Consider the following 19,719-nt stretch of genomic DNA (forward strand, 5'->3'; position numbering starts at 1 on the left):
CGCGGGGTCAGAGCCCGCGGGCCTCCCAGGCCGCCTCGCGCGCGCCAGCCATCAGATGGCCCAGATGCGGGCGGCCCCGATCGCCCGGCCTCCCGGGGGCCCAGGTCCAGGTCCAGGCGGGATGGCCGAGCAAGCGGCGCTAGGACCCCCGCGCAGAGCCTCGGGGAAGGCAGGCGGGGGGGTGGGAGGGATACCTTACTTGGTGCCCCCGCCGTCACCCTCTGAGCACGCCGCCCAAAATAGCCCCCGGCGCCCGCCGGTCTGTCTCGTGGCCGGGAGATGGCTGCTGTCTCCGACCCCGTGGACCTGCGTGCGCCCTGGAGACCCGCGCGCCCCGAGCCCCCTCCCACCCGCTTCCACCAGGTGCACGGTGCCAACATCCGCGTGGACCCCTCCGGGACGCGGGCCACACGCGTGGAGAGCTTCGCTCACGGCGTATGCTTCAGTCGCGAGCCGCTGGCCCCGGGCCAGGTATTCCTGGTCGAGATCGAGGAGAAAGAGCTGGGCTGGTGCGGGCACCTGCGCCTCGGCCTGACCGCGCTGGACCCCGCCACTCTGGCCGCCGTGCCCGAGTTTTCGCTGCCCGACCTGGTCAGCCTCGGCCACACCTGGGTCTTCGCCATCACGCGCCATCACAACCGCGTGCCCCGGGAGGACCGCCCGGAGGCAGAGGCGTTGGCTCCCAGCCGCCCCCCTGCCCTCCTGGTGGAACCGTATCTGTGCATCGAGCAGTTTCGAATTCCCCGCGACCGCCTGGTGGGTCGCAGCCGGCCCGGGCTCTACAGCCATCTCTTGGATCAGCTGTATGAGCTGAACGTGCTGCCTCCGACCGCGCGCCGCAGCCGCCTGGGCGTTCTTTTCTGTCCGCGCCCGGACGGCACGGCCGACATGCACATCGTCATCAACGGCGAGGACATGGGCCCCAGCGCCCGGGGGCTGCCAGCCGCCCAGCCCCTCTACGCAGTGGTGGACGTGTTTGCCTCCACCAAGAGCGTGCGCCTGGTCCAGCTCGAGTACGGCTGTAGGTATCCCACCCCTTGGGCAGCGACCCCTCCTGGCCCAGCGTGGGGACCGCAACTTGCTAGGATACCCAAGCCAGCTGGCAAGGCCCTGGTCTGTCCAGCGTTACTTTCGAAGTTGGGGGAATCTGACTTCAGATTCTCCCTCTGTTTGCGATCTTGGACAAGTAGCTCCCTGGCTCTGGGCCTCAGTTTGGCCATCTTGGCTGTGATCCATTAGGATCTTTGCTTTGCTAGTATTTTCTGTATTAACCTAGGGAAGGGATTCTAAACTGATTTTACACTTGGGCTGCTGTGTAAATGCTTTGCTCTTTTTTGTTGTTGTTTTTTTTTTCTTCTTTAAATCCTGTGCTCTTTTATTAGACAAATGCTCCTGGATTTGGGATCCCAGTTTATTTTTTTAAAGATTTTATTTATTTATTCATGAGAGAGAGAGAGAGGGGGGCAGAGACACAGGCAGAGGGAGAAGCAGGCTCCATGCAGGGAGCCTGATGTGGGACTCAATCCCTGGTCTCCAGGATCACGCCCTGGGCTGAGGGCAGCGCTAAACCGCTGAGCCATCCGGGCTGCCCTGGGCATCCCAGTTTAAAGGCATCGTAGGTCCCAGACTGAGACGTCTTAATCATGGGGTCTGGCCCTTTATAGCTCCATTAAGTCCCTTATTTATGAATTCAGTGAACTAGAACCCCCTTGGTGTCAGACCTGTGCTGGAGGCTGGGCCGTGCACAGGGGAATCAGGCACTACCTATAGGCCTCCACCCCCAAAACTGCTAAGGGAGAGTTAAAATAGAAATTGGCAGCATTGTGGATGTTTTGAAAGAGGTACTTATCTCAACCACACGTGCAGCCCTATGACGAAAGCTAGGCCTTCAGAGCAGAAGGGACTAGCCCAAGCTAATGACAAAGGGAGAACCAGGACCTAGATCTTCTGGGTGTCAGCCTCAGACCCCTCTCCTCTCCATTTCAGTTTGTCTTTGACAGCCTTCTCTCCACAGTGCCGTCCCTGCAGACTCTGTGCCGCCTAGTCATCCAGAGGAGCGTGGTGCACCGGTTGGCCATTGATGGGCTCCACCTGCCGAAAGGACTTAAGGATTTCTGCAAGTATGAGTAGAGGCCTGCAGCCACCCTGGAACTGGGCCACATGAGCCTGTCCTGGCTCTGGAGCTGTGGCTGGTCTGAAACTGGCCATACTGCTGCCAGCCAGGCCTGGAAATAAACACAGCCGGTGCTGACACCAATCACTGGAGGGTCTCCTTGCCCTGGAAGCCCATGAGGGGCACTTCTTTTAGAATCACTGTGGGTCAGCAGGTCTGAACAAGAGAGAGCATTTCTGATGTCACCATTCCTAGCCTGGGACCCTACTCATTCAGGTTCTCTGAGATAAACTAAAGAGCTGATGCCCCGAACCCCATTTCCAGCGATTCTCATTCCATTTGTCAGAGGATCAGGCCTAGGCCTTGTTCTTTTATAAAAGCTCCTCAGAGATTCTAATATACAGCCAGGATTTAGGATTCCCCTAGAATAGAGATCTTGATTTTAGCATATATAATAACCATTTGAGGGACTTTGAAAAATACTGCTAACTGGATCCGACTCTGGGATTCTGATTTAATTGGTGTGAGGTGAGGCCGGGCACCAGGATTTCTGAATGCTCCCAGGAGAATTTAATGTGGATCCCAGGGTGAGACCCAGTGCCCTGGACCAACGACATCATTTTGGAGATGGGAAGCCAAAGTCTAGGATGGAAATGTATTCCAAAGTCACACAGCAGATGAATGAGTGCAGAGCACTCCTCTCATGCTGCAGAGCACAAAGCACTTGCCTCTATTTGTATCTCTGATCATTTGCTTCCATACAAATAGCTTCATATCATCCCTACAACTTCTGGTGAGGTAGTGGGTAGTCATTACTTCCACTTTACGGAGGAGAATATCGAGGAACAAAACTGTCTGTGTGACTTGCCCAAGGTAGAGGTAAGAACCTAGAATGTCCAGTTCCTGGTCCAGCACTCTTAACTCCATCCCATTGTAATATACAGGTTCTAGAATGAACAGGTCAATGCTGTGAGGTGGGTTCCAGGTGTAAAGGGCAGGGACTATGAGGTGACATTCTAGAATGGTGGGAAGGGTAGGACAGGAGGCAGATGACTGTTCCCTCACAAACGGGGGCTTTGGGGCAGCCATGTCCTACTTCGTGCCTCCACAAACTCATCAAGGTCTTCTGCCTTCCAGCCAAGGTGAGAGAGGGGCTCCTGGAATTGGAAGGGGTACCACAGCTTTCCCTGAAAACTTGTTTCCTGGCTCTGGGGAGGTGGAGTTTCTGCTGTACATTTTTGGGTTGGCCCTAGAGTCAATTCTCTGAAGAAAGCCATTCCAAAAGTCCTTGCCAGGAACTACCTGCTTGCTCACTAGTTCATTCAACACTTCTCCATTCCTTACTTGGTGCTGGGGACTCGGGGTGCGGATATGAGTAAAACACCTAGTTCCCAACCACTAGACAGCCCTCCTGGGCTGGTCTTAATTGCTCCTGTTTAATATTCTGCTCCTATGCCCTGGCCCTCAGGGCCTCCTGAAAGAGACCAAGAATAACATTCCATCTCATTCTTGTCTCTACAGGTGGGGCTGCTTCTCCAGGCTCATCCCTTGGCCTCTACAGTCCTGTAGAGCCAGTGGTGGTGGCCTCTGGTGGATTAGGCCCACTGAGCCAGAAAGCTGAACAGGTGGCACCTGTTGCCCAGGCCTGGGGCCCAGCCCTGGCAGTGCCAGAAGCCAGGGGCTGCCCTGGGGGGGCTAGCTGGGAGATACTACAGCGGACTGAGTATGGCCGATACAACCACAAATTCCCCTACGCAAGGCAGCCAGAGAGCCTGGGCTGGGAGGATGGCTGCTCCAGAAGCAGAGCTCCCCAGCTGGGTGGCCCCAGCAGGCCTGGGCCCCTGCTGTTGTGTGGGCTGTCACCAGGCGTTCTACCGATGCCCTCCGAGGCAGAGGGGACAGAGGCCGGCTCCCAGCCTGACATCTGCATCCTTACCCTGGCCATGATGATCGCTGGCATCCCCACCGTGCCTGTCCCAGGCCTGAGGGAAGAGGACCTGATCCGGGCCGCTCAAGCTTTCATGATGGCCCACCCAGAGCCAGGAGGGGTTATGGAAGGGGCGCGGTGCGAGCAGGCACATGCCCACACAGCCTCAGGGCAAATGCCCCTAATGAGATCCAGGAGAGGCCAGCCTCCTGGCTCCTGCTTGTAGCTGGATGAAATAGCACCAGACACATAGGGTGGCTTCTCCGCATGGTTTTTGGGCAGACAGAATTGGGGGTACCTGTGACAAGGATGGGGGGAGAGGGTGGTTGTTTGAGCCACCCTGATGAACACAAGCCTTTCATCTGAGTCATCAGGGCCCAGACCCCAGAAGTTTCTCCAGATACCACTAAGTCAGGAGATAGGTCTTCTCAGGGTAGTTACGATGAAAATTACCTGAGGGAGCCCAGCTTGGAGTGGAGGCCTCTTTTGTACAGTTTTGGGATTTGATCAAGATGTACAAAGTCCTAGGCCATGTGAACTTTCCTCTTACCTTACATTTCTCAGCCAGCTGAGGGCAATTGATGGGACGGACCAGAGGCAAGGAAGGAAAATGAACAGTTATTTGAGTGCCCCCTGGTCATTGGGCCCATTACATGCAGGCTCTCCTTTAATCTTACCAATGCTCTGAGGCTCTCCATTTTTACAGATGAACAGATCGAGCCTTTTGAGGGGTGACCTGCTTGATGTCCCAGAGCTAGTAAAAGGCACAACCAGGCCTCAAAAATCAGGCAGAGAAAAAAAACCAAGATTTGCATGTAGTGTCAGACTCCAAAGTCTATTCTTTCCACAATATTTGCTGTCTTCTAGAAGACAACAAAAACTAGTCAAATGCTGGAACAGGCAACATTTGACTTTAATGACCTCGGTGGGGGCCGGGGGACAAAGGCTGAGATCCATCTCTCCTCTGTGAGTCAGGTGAGGCATCTAATGACTGCAGAAGCTATTACCAAACTCCTGCCCTTGATCCCTTATCTACACCCAGTGTCTTACTCTAGAACAGAAGCCACCTGTTTCAGTAAGGCCCTTGAGCTAAGTGGTTTTTAATCTTTTGAAAAGGCTGACAAACAAAAACCAAACCAAGAATATATATACAACAGAGACTGTGGTCAGCAAAGTCTAAAATATTTATTGCCAGGCCCTTTATAAAAAAGGTTTGCTGACTCCTGTCTTAGGGAACTAGACACATTTTAGGTAGCACGCTATAGTAGAATAGAAGACACTTGTCCTTTCCTGGGAAGAGGGCCCGCAGGAGTATGATAGTGTGTGTTTGTGTTGTGTGTGTGTGTGTTGTGTGTGTGTGTGTGTTGTGTGTGTGTGTGTGTTGTGTGTGTGTGTTGTGTGTGGGTGTGAGTGTGTACATGTGTATGAACATCTCTGGGCATTTAGGGTAATCAGAGCTGAACCTGCTCATAAGGGCCGATCCAGCTGTCCGCCAGTTCCCGCAGGGTGCTGTACCTCCGTTCAAACTCCTCCTGGCTGCAGTGCTGCAAGAGCTGACCCACCTCCTCAGTGAGGAGAGCCACGGCCAAGTGCTTATCCAGCGTCTCACTCCACTTGCTGCCCAGGATGTTGTTTAGACTGGCAGCACAGCCTGCTGTCCACTGTGCTGGGAGCATGTCGGGCTGGAGCACCTGGTGGTGGGCACTGAGAATGGCTAGGATGTGGCGGCAGGGCAGGTGGAAGGCCTGGTGAAAGTAGCAGCTGCAGCTGGCAGGGGGCTGGGGCCGTACCCTATGGGTGTCCTCCAGGATCTGGATGTTCACCTTTTCTGAACCGGAGCCAATGAGGTGCACAGATTTTTGGACCACAGCGAGTTCACCCAGACAGAGCTGGGCAGCTGGCCCCGTGCAGATGGCATTGAGGGAGTGCTGGATGCGGGTTTCTACTAGCTGCTCCACTTTGGGGCTTTCGGGGCTGACGTCTAAGGTGGCATGATTGTTCTGGGGACTCAGGCCCAGGCTAAAACTTGCCTTGTCTCCAGAGTTCTGGTGCATGTATCGGAGCAGAGAGACCATGCCTTGTTCCACACATGGGGTAGTGCCGAAGAATTGGCTGAGGACGCGGGTGGTGACCTCCAGGCCTTGGAAGTACCGGCTGCTCTCAGCTCGGCTTCTCCAGCGGTGGGCCAGCCAGATGCGGTCGTTGAGCAGCCAGTGTGAGTGGAGCTCGGGCAGCTGGGTAGGAGGGATGCAGTTGCTCAGGAGTGTATACAACTTCCTTAGGTTGCCAGCTGTGGCTGAGCACATCGTGCTCTGCAGGGAAGTAAGGAGCACCCTTTCCACAGGCTGTCCAAGTGACAGCTGATAGAACTTGCCCTGGAGGAACTTACAGATGTGGAAGGCTGAGAGCAGGACCTCGGCTGCGGGAAACTCCATAGCAAGGGTGGGCAAGGGGAGGAAGTGAGGATCCACCAGGATGGTACAGACTCTCTCCCATGCTGGGTTAAACTTCTTGAACACCTGGAACATCTGGGCCAGGCCCTCAGCATCCTCTTTGGCAGGAATGGCAAAGTAGACTGCCCGGGCGAGATGACCCTCCAGCTGCACCCGAGGTCCATCTACCAGGAAGGTATATAGCACCTTGCCCATTGGGTTATAGGTCCGGTGGATAAATAAGATCTCAGGGAAATGGGCAAAGACACCTTGCATAAAGCAGCTCTGGTAGTTGAGGGTATCTAACTGAGCAGTCTTGCTAACCTGATACAGCAGCATAGGTGGGTTTGGGTCCTCAATCAAGAGCTCATTCAGCATTGTCAGGGCCATGGGGGAGATGGGAGATGTCTAGATGCCACAGTCAAAATATTTTCTCTGCAAGGCTGCTGTCCAAGAGACTTTCAGGATCTCAAGCTCCAACTAAGATGAAGCTTGAGGCTGGAATGTAGTTCCCCGATCTTGTTCCAAAGATGGGCCTATGGAGAGGAACAGAAGTTTAAGGAGACAGTAGGGGCTTGGTTCCTCAATTATTCATCCAGACAATATTGCTTATTCTGTATCCTCACCGTCCTGGGCGAGATACACGATAAACATGTAAACAAAGATATAACAGGCAATGAAGGTTAGCAAGACCACAAAACTGGGTAACAGGTAGAAGGTAAGTTGGGGGAGGGAGGGATACTTCAGTTAAGGTGGTCAGGGAAGCTCTCTCTTGCTGGGGAGGGAGATGACATTGGAGCTGAGACCTAATTGATAAGCTAGCCATGGAAAGATTCAGTTCCAAGAGATTTAAATGGCTGTGAAGGCTAGAGCTGCATATGGTCTTTTTGTTTTTTTCTCCTCAAACAGCATTTAAAATATTTGTTTAGCACATTATATTTACAGATTACTGCTTGGCATCCATTCTTCCATTTGGTCCTAGTATACATAAGAGAACTTTTATGATGCTGGGCAAGTCAGTGACTCCCTCTGAGCTTCAAGCCCTTGAACCGAACCACAAACGGGCTATCGAATATGCATGGCTGACCTCTCCTGCCTCCCCAGAAATCCCTCTAAATGCAGTACTCTGTCCCAGTGTTTACTCAATTTGGCCCCAAACCGGGTTACTGTCCCCATTTTACAGATGAGAAACTGAGGTTCGAAGAGGTTAAGTGACTTGCCCACCATTACTCTGCAAGTAGCTGGAAGCTGAGCCTTTGGCTCGGCATCCTGGCTGCTTTGCACAGTACCTGAGGTCCAAACACCAGAGAGGGGGCGCAGCCTGTGACCTCTCACCCGGGTGGGAGGATGTAGAGGTCGGACGCTCTCGTCCCGAGTCCGGCCGGAGCCAGAAGAGAAGTCAACCTCCCACCCCTTTGGGAGCTGTGTCATGGCTGACCGCGGTCATCAGTTGCCTCACACCTCCACCCCTTCAGAAATCACTCACCCACGGCCTGGCTCCGTCGCCATTTCTCCCTATTTGACCCTGGCTCTGACTCTGACTGACCTCTAGGCTCACCAACCGCGGCGCCAGCTTCGCCGAGACTCGGGCCAATGGCCTGAAGAGTTCGCGTTCGGCCTTTGGGGCCTAGGCCAATCGTAGCCCGGCGATCTGTGGGCGGGCGCTGTTCCCAGGGTTACCAGGGGCTCGGCTGGCGGTGGCCAATGAGAGCCCGAGGACACCAGGATCCTGGAGAGCCGGAGCCGGGAGGCTGGAACTCCGCAGCCCCGCGTGGGGACCGGACGCGGGAAGGGCATGTTGCTATGGAAACTCCTCAGGGGTCGAAAATTTAAAGGGAAATAAACAGCGGTGCTTTATGGATTTTTCTTTCTTGTCTGGTCAAATTCCAAAGCCCGGGGGAAGGTAGAGGGGAGGAAAGGGTGCCTCTGTAATTGTGCCGTGTCTGCTTTATGGGGAAACTGAGGCCCAGGCCTCGAAATCTGCCCTCTCCATTACAGCTGAGGAAATCCAGATCTTGCGAGAGCTGAACCTTCTGTTGCCCCGCCCCCTCCATTGTTTTGTAGAAGAGATGCGGTAGCGCGCGGTGATCTTTTTAAGGTCAGGGCAGAATGGCGGACGAGCTCAGGAACCAAGGTTGACTGCCACCTTTGACCTCGGTTCCCCTGAACAGAACATCCTGGAAAGCTGGGTAGCTCCCAGGATTTAGGTGGTTAACATTATAAACTAGCAACAACAAAAGTCCAGGCTGGTGCTTAGAACTGGAAGGAAAAAGTTCTGTTTATATAAATCTAGATGGCAAATTGGGATTAGAACAGGCCAAGACTTATTTTTAGATGAGGAACTTAGGGTCAAAGAAATTAGAAACCTGCCCACAGTCTCCCAGCAAGTGCGGGTAGTAGACTCTAGGGTTCAGGTTCCCCTCGCCCCACATCTATTTGGTGGCTTCCTGCTAGAATTCTAGGCGGCATGAAATCCTTGTTGAAGGCTTGGTTGGTGGGAAGAGGATGAAGTTGGTGGCAGACTGCTAAGTCTTTGAATTTAAGGCATCAGATTCTGTTTAGCCCCACAACCCCCATTAGATTCCTTCCCTGTCCAAACAGCACACATTTCCCCAGCTTGTTTGATTTTATTAAAAAACAAAACAAAACAAAACAAACTTTAATGTGAATAAAAATAAGTACAAATAACAGATTCTTTGTAAAGAGCAGCAACAGCCAAGGATCACCCTCTGTCCCTGAAAACAGGTCCTTTTCCCAGGTATGGACTGTCTCACCCTATACTAGGGCAGGAGTTCATCTCTAATGGGAGTGAGATTTCTGATCTCAGGAGACGGGGCAGAAAGAGGGATGACCTTTCAGCATGGAGATAACTTTGGCCTTGACAATGAAGGAGGCTCCCAAAGAATGACAAAGGTAGGGCAGAAGAGGGGTAGAATCGAAGGACTGTCATGTAGTGGGGTTCTTCTACCCCCTGATGTAACTATCTTCCTAGCCCTACGTAGGGACACTGGTTGAAATGCTGACCCCTAGCATGTCCTGCCCGCCTTGGGCTCTCCGACTTCCAAGGAGAGGGACCTGTGGTCCAGCATGCCAGTGCTAGTGCTTCAGTCATGAATTGTGGCTCCAGCAAGAGGGAGTCCCTCCCCTTCCTCTGGCTTTCCCCAAAGGAAAGGGAGGCGGCCCACATCCTTGAAGTCCTCTGGCTGCTGACTGGGCTCAGGAGGCTGGCAGGGGTCCGCCCAGATGTCCACAATCTTGCGCAGGGTGGAATAGCGCTCCTCTAGCTCTGGCCCTTCACTCTGCATGAGCAGGTTTGCCAGCTCCCTGCTTAGGTCCTGAATCATGTCACTCCGTCCTTGCTTCCCTGGCTGGCCTGTGTTTGGGACCATGACAGGGTCCCGGAGCTCCCCGTTGGGCCCAAGGAGGTGCTGGTACCTCTTCTGCCACCGGCGGCACACCATGGCTTCACCCACGGGCTTCTGGCTGGTATGCAGCAGGGCCAGAATGTGCCGGCATGGCAGGTGGTACGACTGTTGAAAGGAACAGCTGCAGCTACAGCCATCTTTGCTAACATGGTGAGAATCCTCCAGTAGCTGAATGTCCACAGAGGAGCCAGCCAGGTCCACCAGGTGGGTGGAGTTCTGTACCACCTCCCACTCGTTCTGGCACAGCTTATAGGCCAGCTGGGAGCCACTCTCATGCAAGGCATCCAGCATGCCGCCCCGGGAGGGCCATACCTGTGGCTGCTGCTGCAGCTGCACCCGCTGGGGGCCGGGCTTGGTCTCTTCCATGGGGAGCCTGCTGAGGCTGCCCCCACAGACTCCAAACGCCTTCTTGGGCTTTGGTGGCAGGCTGGCTGGCCGGGCTCTCTTTAACTTGGGAGGAGCTGTGGGCACATTCTTCAAGCCTTTGGTATTAAAGAAGTCTATATAATCTACGAAGCGGAGGATACAGTCCAGCAAAGACTGCTGTTCCCGGAAAAGGCTGGACACCTTGCTGGTGACGACATCTAGGCTGTCCATGTATGTGTTACACGCATGTAGGCCTTTCCTCACGTGCATGTACCATAGCAGCTCACAGGAGAACCAGTGGGCCTGGAGGAAGCTGAAGAGCTCCTCGTCTAGGAGGGCTTGGGACATCTGACAGAGATTTTGCAGGCTGGCATCAGAAGTGACAAACACCGCCTCCCGCAGGGCTTCCTTCATGAGCCTTTTAAAGGATGGATTTGCTGAACTCCGATGCAACTTCTTCTCCAGGAGCCGGGTGGTGTGATAGATAGAGAGGAGGATGCGCGCAGCGGGGAAGATCTCCTGCAGGATGGCTCGATGGGGGAAGGAGGGGTCCACAAACACCACCTTGACCTTGGGCCAGTCACAGTTGAACTCCGTGAAGATACTCAGCATCTTGGCCACAGAGGTAGCTGTCTCAGCCTGAAGCACGGCAAAGTGTACCACTCGACCCTCTCGTTCCTTGTTCTCCACCAAGAAAGCATAAAGGATGTGGCCCTGGGCGTTCTCCACCCGGTGTAGCAAGAGATTCTCTGGGAAGCGGATGAACAGATCACTCATCTTGCTGCTCTGGAAGCTCAACCGGTCCAAGTCTTGGCTGTTGCCCACGCTGAGAGAAGCCATGGAACCCTCATCCACCTTAAGAAAGTTTTTCATCACTTTGGCTATCTTGGCCAGGTCAGAAGGAGTGATTCCCTCCTGCTGTGGCTTTGAGGGTGTTTGGACCTTATCTAAGCAAAATGATGGTTCAACAAGGGACTTCTTGGCCAGGTCAAGGTCCTTCTCGATCATGGGCTGCGCAGGCTGGGGTATCTGCAGGCATACGGTCTTCTGAGATTTGCCAGCGGTGTCTCCTCTGGGACCTGCAGTTTTGTAGTCAACGTGGATGTGCTGGGTGTTGAGTTCACTGATGAACAATCTATCCAGTTTCTCATTGTACCGCAGGAGCAAGTATGCTGGGCACATGTCCACCTCTGATGTTCTCTTCCTGTTTGACTGAGTCCGAATACAGACAAATTTCACCTGCACATATCTAAGGAAGGTAGAGGTGACAGTGAGAAATGTACTGCCCACCCCTTTCTAAGACAAGACCCCGTAGGGACTTACAGTGGCTGCTATGTGTCTCAGAGACGAGGCAGTGTAGGACGTAGGGAAGGAAGACTGATATTCACATTCCAATCCCAAAGTGTTTAGCTCTTTTGTCAAGACCCTGCCCAACTGACACTGCGTTTATTTTCATCATCAGCAGTTCAAAGCCCCCACTCCTTTCATTCATGCACTGTGGCCTGTCTGCAGCTCCCAGTGATTCAGCATGAGGCAAGACACGAGGGAAAACAGACAAGAGGCGGCAGCAGAGGGCCAGCTGGTTACTCACTGTTTAAAATGTCCTTTTTGTTCCTGCCTTTTGGGGAACTACTGCTTTTGCCTCCTCCTCCTCCAGACAGCAAAGATACAAGTGGCCTTCTCTCAGAGGAAAGATCTCTATTCATCTTTCATTTAAACAAAAATGTCCAAATCCCAAGAGAGTAAGAATCCCTGGGCTAAATGACCTTTGGGTCCCTTCAGCATTGCCATTCTAGGATGAAAGTGATGATTCAAAGGAGAGGGATAGGGGCACCTACGTGGCTGAATCAGTTAAGCATCTGCCTTTGGCTCACCTCATGATCCCAGGGTCCTGGGTTCAAGACACAGCCTCTCCTTCTACCCCTCCCTCTCACTCATGTTCTCACATGCTCTGCTGTCTCTCTCAAATAATCTTAAATAAACAAACAAACAAACAAAGGAGAGGGGTAATTAAATTGAATATCTGTTCTTTTCCTATCGTCATTCAACCCATGCTTCGAGGCCAAATCAGGTCTCACCTTCTCCAGTAAGCCTTTGTGGATGTTTCAACCCATAGTAACTGCTCCCTTCTTGGAATTCATTGCATTTATTTAACATAAAAGGCTTAAAACTTCTCTGGGTGGCAGCATAACTAGTGGCTAAACTGGAGATGCTGGAGGCTGACTACCTGGATATTAATAAGGGCCCCATCACTCGTAAGATCTTTGACTTTAAGCAAGTCACTTTACCTCTCTGTGTGTAGTTTCCTAGTCATAAAATGAGACAGTCTCATTAATAGACATATTAAGTCTCTTAATAGACAGTCTCTTAATAGACATATTAAGACTATTATGAGGATTAGCCCTGTCTGGCTCAATGGGTAGAATGTGCAACTCTTAATCTTGGGTTTGTAAGTTTGAGCTCCACACTGGGTGTAGAGATCATTTAAAAATAAAATCTTTAAAAAAAAAAAAAAAAAAAAAGAGGAGCTCCTGGGTGGCAATGTGGTTGAGTGTCTGCCCTTGGCTCGGGTCATGATCCCGGGATTCTGGGATCAAGTCCCACATCAGGCTCCCAGCGGGGAGCCTGCTTTTCCCTCTGCCTATTCTTTGCCTCTCTCTGTGTCTCTCATGGATAAACAAAATCTTAAAAAAAAAAAAAAAAAAAAGATTGTTATATGTATTAAGAAGCCTGAGACATAATAGTTAGCCCAGAGCCTGGTTCACCCTTTTATTTATGCTAAATCAAAGTCTGCTACTGTTATTACAGCTCTTATGTCTTATGACATTCTCTTGGATGTTTATAAAGTACCTTTATAATTGGATGGGGCTATTGTCAAGTGACAGGACTGAGTTATTTCTCAGTGTATTCCAAGCACCTAACACAATGCTATTCTTTCAGCAGATGCTTATCAAAGATGTTCTGATAAATGACTCATAGACCATGGGTGGCACAGGTTGCACCCCTGCCTCCTCAGGGAGTGTCCCAGCAACAAGGAGAAGGGAAAAAAAATCTCAGCCTCTGGCATGACGTGACACAGCCTGGACTTCTCACTAACCCTTTCCAAACACTCTAATCTTGCTGGTCCTGTCTACCCACCCTGTGGGATACGCTTAGAAAAACAGGATACGTCAGGTCTACAATAACAGGGTGGCATGGCCCAGGGCTGGAAATGCCTGTACCTGTTGTGTGCATAGTGCTGGGATGGCAACACCATCCCTAGCTCAGGGCCAGGAGGGGCTAGTGCAGCCAACTGGTATGGCAAGGCCAGTCATAGTGACCGAGGTGTTGCCTCTGCCTATCTCACTAGCCTCTCTTCCCACCCCCTCACCATCTCACATTTTGTGCCCTAGAAAGACAAACTGCCTAGAGCATCCTGTACTCACTATGCTGTCTCTCAGTTCTCTGCCTTTGCTTGTATTTGTCTCTCTCTGGAATGCCCTTCCCACCTGTTTTCATCTTAAAGCTTACTCATCCTTCAGGACTATGTGCAACCATCAATGTTTCTAGGAAGCCTTCCCCAAGCCCACAGACTGGGCCCTACTCTTTTGCTGGCTTAAGATCTTAGCATAGCCCTAGCTCATCAAATGAGATTCACTGCATGTGTTCTTTTTTTTTTTTTTTTTAATATTTTATTTATTGATTCATGAGAGACACAAAGAGAGAGGCAGAGACACAGGCAGAGGGAGAAGCAAGTTCCCCACAGGGAGCCTGATGCAGACTCCATTCCTGGACCCGGATCACATCCTGAGCCCAAGGCAGATGTTCAATTGCTGAGCCACCCAGGTGTCCCATGAGCCACCCAGGCATCCCAACTTCATGTGTTCTTAATGCAGGTTTGTTAGGCTACTCCGAAAAAAGATACTGGTGAACACCAACCATAAGGGTCTTTCAAACCTTTCCTGATCCTATTAATGACTGACTGTACCTCCCAGGGTAGAAATTTTGGCATTCTAATTCCTCCTAATACATGTCTATACCCAATATGTTAACAAGGCTTTTACAGCCTTTCCTGCCAGTACTACATGTATTAAGGTATCATATGCCAGGCTTTATTAAGCCCCTAATAATGTGCACCATTTTATACTAGGAAAGGGGTTCTATTATCCTAATTTTGCAGATGGGGAAACAGGCTTAAAAATGTTCTCAAGGGTGATCCCTGGGTGGCGCAGCGGTTTGGCGCCTGCCTTTGGCCCAGGGCGCGATCCTGGAGACCCAGGATCGAATCCCACATCGGGCTCCCGGTGCATGGAGCCTGCTTCTCCCTCTGCCTGTGTCTCTGCCTCTCTCTCTCTCTCTCTCTCTCTCTCTCTCTGTGACTATCATAAATAAATAATAATAAAAAAAAATGTTCTCAAGGATAAGAATCTGGGATATGAACTAAGCCTGCTTGGCTAGTGTCTGTGTAGTTAACCCTTATGCTGCCTGTCTTGTTGTCACAATCTTTCTCCTTTCTCAGAATAATAATTTTTACCCCTTCAGCTTGACCCTCAACAATCTAGTCAGGTCCAATAACTTCCTTATAGATCACTAAATGTCCTTGTTGGCATCATGCATTTCAAACATAATAGGTACTAGGGTGAAGCTTGCTTTTTTCCCTGCTTTGCTTCAGCTTTTTTATTGAGATATAACCTGCCTACAATGAAGTATACAAATCTTTTGTTAAGAATTTGTTGAGTGGGGATCCCTGGGTGGCTCAGGGGTTTGGCGCCTGCCTTTGGCCCAGGGCGTGATCCTGGAGTCCTGGGATCGAGTCCCGCATTAGGCTCCCTGCATGGAGCCTGCTTCTCCTTCCACCTGTGTCTCTGCCTCTCTCTCATGAATAAATAAAATCCTTAAAAAAAACCCAAAAAAACACAACAACCTTGTTGAGCACTTCTGTTATTTTAGTCTGTACCTAGTTGCCTCCCAGCTTAAAACATCGACTCCTGAGGGCAGGCACAAGGCTTCACATCTTTAAGAATCTCCCTTAGTGCTTATATCACAGACTGCTCACTCGGGATCTGGAGGGAGTCAGCCAGCCTTCCTTCCCATCCACTTTCTAGGCGTTTATATTCTCTACTGGACAGCATCACCAGTGTGCTCCCGTGTTGGCTCCCATAGCAGGCACCCACCAGATGCTTGAAGCACATGTGCCAAATGAACATTAAATGATTCTCCTCGTATAACATGACAAGTTTACTAGGCAGAGCACGGGGAACATTCTGTCAGACAACTTGGCTTCTGGTCCTAGCATTGTTACTTTCACTATGATATGGGACAAGTCCTTTGTTTAATTTCAAACATTTACCAAGTCCTGCTATGTACTGAATACTACAGTAGTTGTTCACAGGGCTACATAGACTCATTAGTCTCCACTCTCTAAGTCTAGTGAACAGAGAGAGACTCACGTAGGCAGCCAGTGAAGTCAAAATCAAGTGAATGGTTAAGGAGAGGTACAAGCAATATTACTCACAATCGAACAAAGAGTAATTCCCTCTATGGGAACTTGTACAGATTAACTACGGATTTTGATTAATCTTACATAAGATTTGTGTCCTTGTGTGTAAATCACACCTTCAGCAATGAATAGGATTTTTATAGGTAAAGTCATTTTAGACAATGTAACTTGAGTTAGCAACAAGACTCTGAGTCAGAAGATCTGAGTTTAAGTTCTAGCTCTACCACTTATTAGCTGTGTGAGCCTGGACAAGTCATTTCACTTCCTCTAAGCCTCCAAATCCTTATCTGTAAACACAGAAATAACAGGAGTACTGGTCTATAGTTCATCAAAGTCAGTACCTCATCCCAAACCAATTAGAAGTCAGCATCTCATCCAAAACCAATCAGAACCACTAGAAGTGAATTCATTTAAAATGTTGTGACTGCATCTGTGGGTTGCTAACAGCCCTTAGCCCCTTCTTCCTTACTAACAGCAAGCCAACTTAATTTGGGTTGCCATTCCTCCCCCACATAGCTAAGTACTTCAGGGCTAGTCTAAGCCAATTAAGGTAATCTCATTAGGAATGGGCATGGATACTGGCCCAATTCTGAAGAAAAAAACATGAGAGGAAATCTGCAGGAAACCAAGGAAGGCTTTTCCCTTTGGATATGACCTCTGCCTTCGTGAGGAGCCTTTCTGCAGGCAAAGCTTGAGACCTGAGGATGGCAGAGTAGAAAGACACAAAAAGCCTGGGCCATGGAAACAATCACCCTCAAAGGCCCCCCTCTGAGCTTCTAAGAAAGAAGCCATATTGAGTCAGAGTTTTCAGTTAATTGCAGCCAAAAAACATCCCCCAGAAACAACATATCAGAGTAAATAGTGGAAAAAAAAGACTTGAGTGAAACTTAATCTTATAATAGACTAAAATTATGAAGTTAATATATTTAGGGGCACCTGGCTGGGTTAGCTGGAAGACCAAGCAACTCTTGAATTCAGAGTTGTGATTCAAGCCCCATGTTGGGTGTAGAGATCACTTAAATAAATAGTTTAAAAAATAAACAAAATGTAGGTTATAATGGCAGCTGTATACAAATTCTTAAAATAAAGCATGACTTACAGTATCAAATGTTTTTTTTTTTTCCCCAAACACTGATACTTTATTCATGTCTCTCTTTCACAATATGGAAAGGTTTTACGGAAATATTCCTAAGCTCTATCAGGCTTCCCAAGGACCTAATTTAATTCTTCACTATGCAAATCCTTTGTCAAATTCCTCACATAATCAGCCTTGTTGACTTCCCTTCTACCCTTGTTCATGGGTGTCAGGCTGAGGGAGATGGAATGTCTCCATCATTACTTTCAGAGACCCAAGTCCTACAGGTCTTGGGAGATGTGTAATTTCAGCCTGCAATTCATTTTATTTCCATTGTATTATCCTAATGTTTACCACATCCATTGATTAGCCAGAAACTGAGTGCCAAAGATGTTAATGAGACTGGTAGAGATAAGCAGGACATTATTAAATAGTGACTAATTTTTTTAGTGGCTGGTTTATTAGCATGATTTTTGTATGACATCTGCTTTCCTACTGGGCCTTGTGACTATGGATACATGGAAGATGAAAACTCAGATAACAAGGCCTAGTTCAAAGGGTGTGATGAGGATTAAATAAAACAATGCCTGTAAAATCAGAGTGTCTGGAATGCAGTAGCTATTAAACTGAATGGCAGTGGAGAGAGACAGAATACTTCATGGAGTGTTTGAAGAATATCAATCCCCCAAAAGAAAAACAAAACAACTGTATATAAAAATATGAGAGGGGAAACTGGGCATAAAAATCAAAGAAGTTGGGCAGCCTGGGTGGCCCAGCGGTTTAGCGCCGCCTTCAGCCCGGGGTGGAATCCTGGAGACCAGGGATCCAGTCCCATGTCGGGCTCCCTGCATGGAGCCTGCTTCTCCCTCTGCCTGTGTCTCTGCATCTCTCTCTCTCTCTCTGTGCCTGTCATGAATAAATAAATAAAATCTTTAAAAAAAAAAAGGTAAACTTCTCTTAAAAAAAAAAAATCAAAACGTTCCGAGTGGAATGGGACTTTTGATCATTTAGTGATAATTCCCACAGCACATTTGCCTCTCAAAGTACTGAGTCCCAGTACCACTTTCTAACATGTCCTCATTACAGTTTCGGAGTACTTACAGAGCACCACGTTTCTGCTCCTATACGCATTTCTGTTATTTACTCTTCACCTCATCCATCTCATTTTACAAAGGATGAAACGGTCACAGAAATAAAGTGTTCCCCAACTTCCAGTGTAAAGCCTGTCTTTCTGGCTCCAGAGCTCTCCCTTTTAACCACTGATGGGGTTCAGGACAGGCTGCCCCAGAATTTGCCACTTTGGCATGTGGATTATTCTGAGCTGAAAACCGTCAAGGTCCAACAGACTCAAGAAGAGCTTTTCTCCTCTCCCTTAACTGCCTAACAATAATTTAGACGGGGAACTTGTACCGTTCCTTGAGTTGGCCTCCTCAGAGTGTGTTCAAATCTAAACTGATTTGCAATTTTTAAAAAGTGGAGATATTGCCCCAAATTTGGATTTCTGACTTGTCCTGCTCCCATTTCTGGCAACACTGGATCTTCATTTCCACCTGGTGGCCATTAGCTGGAGTTGATTAGATAGGGCCTGCTCTCCATGTCACCACACACCTCTGTGGTCTCTGCTACAAGACCTGGAGTCCGTTGTTATTTCATCATTCTTTCTCTTAGGGTGAAATTAAAACTTTCTGACGCTGGGCTGTTTCACCCGAGCCCTGAAGACAATGGAGTTGTCAACCCTCTCAGCCTGTTTTCTCAGCTGCCAAAAGGGAAAAACAGCATTTATCTATAATTCTCAATACAGCCCTGCCTGGTAAAGCATGCACACAACAGCGAAGGATGCCTGGGGCATGGGAAGTGTTTGAAAAAAACGGTTGTTAATCTCAGAAGCTCGAGAACCACGTAGAAAACGAATGAATGAGCAAACTAACCAACAACTGACCGCGTTCATTGCTTTGTCAAGAGAACACTGATGGAGGAAATCATCCCAGAGGCATTTTGTATCCATTTGTGAAGACGGTACTTTGTACGAGGGATACTGCAGGTGCTCAAAGAATGGGGCAAATTGCAGTTATTTCAGGAAAGCTATAATGGAGTGAATGAATGAAGGGGAAGTGGGTGGTCAAAAAGCGATGCCTTGGGAATGTTTTGCTCTTTCCACCAGGCACAGGACAGGTGCTCGGTGCCTGTTGATTGCCCTGAGACCAGGGCCCAGCTGCGCTCCCTCCTCCTCCTCCTCCTCCTCCTCCTCCTCCTCCTCCTCCTCCTCCTCCTCCTCCTCCAAGGCCTCCCTCCAGGGGACAGTCCGGCCTCCTCCCCACCCTCCTGCCCCGCCCCAGACCTGCCCCGCCCTTACAGGATGTCCTCGCGGATGCAGGTGCCATGGTTGAGGTTGTGGTAGTGGACGGAGACGCAGTCCCTGAGAATGAAGGAGCACCTGTTCTCCTTTTTGTAGGCGCTGAAACACTCCTTGAAATCCTCGTAGGTCTTGAAGCAGCTGCCCAGCTCCATGGCCGCCCCCTCAGCCCACACCAGGGGCTGGCCCCCGGATCAACACTAGGGTTCAGAGGTCACACTGTGAGGGCCTACAGGCTGGCGCATGTCCAGGAGGCCTTAAGGGTCGGCCTCAGCTGAGTGGCCTGTTACGGAGCTCAGGAGGAGCCCTAAGGGCCGAGAGGGCTCAGGGGTCTGGGGGCGTCTTCGCTTTCTCACAGAGGGGAAATGACGCTCAGCTCTTATTATTCAGCCCTGGGTTCCTCCCCCTCACAGTTACATCCAATCACACACGGTATTCCCAGACTGGCACTCATTTTCTCCAATCGCTAGAGAAAGATAGCCCGCCTCTCGCGAAGACTGACAGGAGCGCCGACCAATCATAACCTGGACCCCTCTTTCTTGGGCGGGA

At 50.1% G+C, this 19,719-nt stretch overlaps 4 protein-coding genes across 5 annotated transcripts; 2 read left to right on the forward strand and 2 right to left on the reverse strand.

The window, feature by feature from the left end:
* Positions 1 to 37: 37 nt before the first annotated feature.
* NEURL2 (neuralized E3 ubiquitin protein ligase 2) lies at positions 38 to 2,260 on the forward strand. The gene is made up of 2 exons (XM_055299958.1): positions 38 to 1,021; positions 2,015 to 2,260. Exons 1-2 carry the CDS (start codon positions 280 to 282, stop codon positions 2,128 to 2,130), a joined length of 858 nt encoding a protein of 285 aa, XP_055155933.1. The 5' UTR covers positions 38 to 279; the 3' UTR covers positions 2,131 to 2,260.
* A 243-nt stretch (positions 2,261 to 2,503) lies between these two features.
* SPATA25 (spermatogenesis associated 25) lies at positions 2,504 to 5,113 on the forward strand. The gene is made up of 2 exons (XM_055299973.1): positions 2,504 to 3,255; positions 3,635 to 5,113. The coding sequence occupies exons 1-2, from the start codon at positions 3,135 to 3,137 to the stop codon at positions 4,264 to 4,266; spliced, it is 753 nt and encodes a 250-aa protein (XP_055155948.1). The 5' UTR covers positions 2,504 to 3,134; the 3' UTR covers positions 4,267 to 5,113.
* Positions 5,114 to 5,206: 93 nt separating this feature from the next.
* ZSWIM1 (zinc finger SWIM-type containing 1) lies at positions 5,207 to 8,311 on the reverse strand. 2 transcript variants are annotated; one of them, XM_055299939.1, is made up of 2 exons: positions 7,959 to 8,311; positions 5,207 to 7,008 (listed from the first exon to the last, which is right to left on the reverse strand). In XM_055299939.1, the coding sequence occupies exon 2, from the start codon at positions 6,860 to 6,862 to the stop codon at positions 5,492 to 5,494; it is 1,371 nt and encodes a 456-aa protein (XP_055155914.1). In that variant the 5' UTR covers positions 6,863 to 7,008; positions 7,959 to 8,311; the 3' UTR covers positions 5,207 to 5,491. The 2 variants fall into 2 exon arrangements, with proteins under 2 accessions (XP_055155914.1, XP_055155919.1); XM_055299944.1 differs by having other exon boundaries at positions 7,762 to 8,311.
* Positions 8,312 to 9,090: 779 nt separating this feature from the next.
* Positions 9,091 to 19,511, reverse strand: ZSWIM3 (zinc finger SWIM-type containing 3). The gene is made up of 2 exons (XM_055299896.1): positions 19,171 to 19,511; positions 9,091 to 11,512 (listed from the first exon to the last, which is right to left on the reverse strand). Exons 1-2 carry the CDS (start codon positions 19,323 to 19,325, stop codon positions 9,577 to 9,579), a joined length of 2,091 nt encoding a protein of 696 aa, XP_055155871.1. The 5' UTR covers positions 19,326 to 19,511; the 3' UTR covers positions 9,091 to 9,576.
* Positions 19,512 to 19,719: the final 208 nt, after the last annotated feature.

Source organism: Nyctereutes procyonoides, unplaced genomic scaffold (genome assembly GCF_905146905.1).
Source record: "Nyctereutes procyonoides isolate TBG_1078 unplaced genomic scaffold, NYPRO_anot_genome, whole genome shotgun sequence".
Taxonomy (NCBI): domain Eukaryota; kingdom Metazoa; phylum Chordata; class Mammalia; order Carnivora; family Canidae; genus Nyctereutes; species Nyctereutes procyonoides.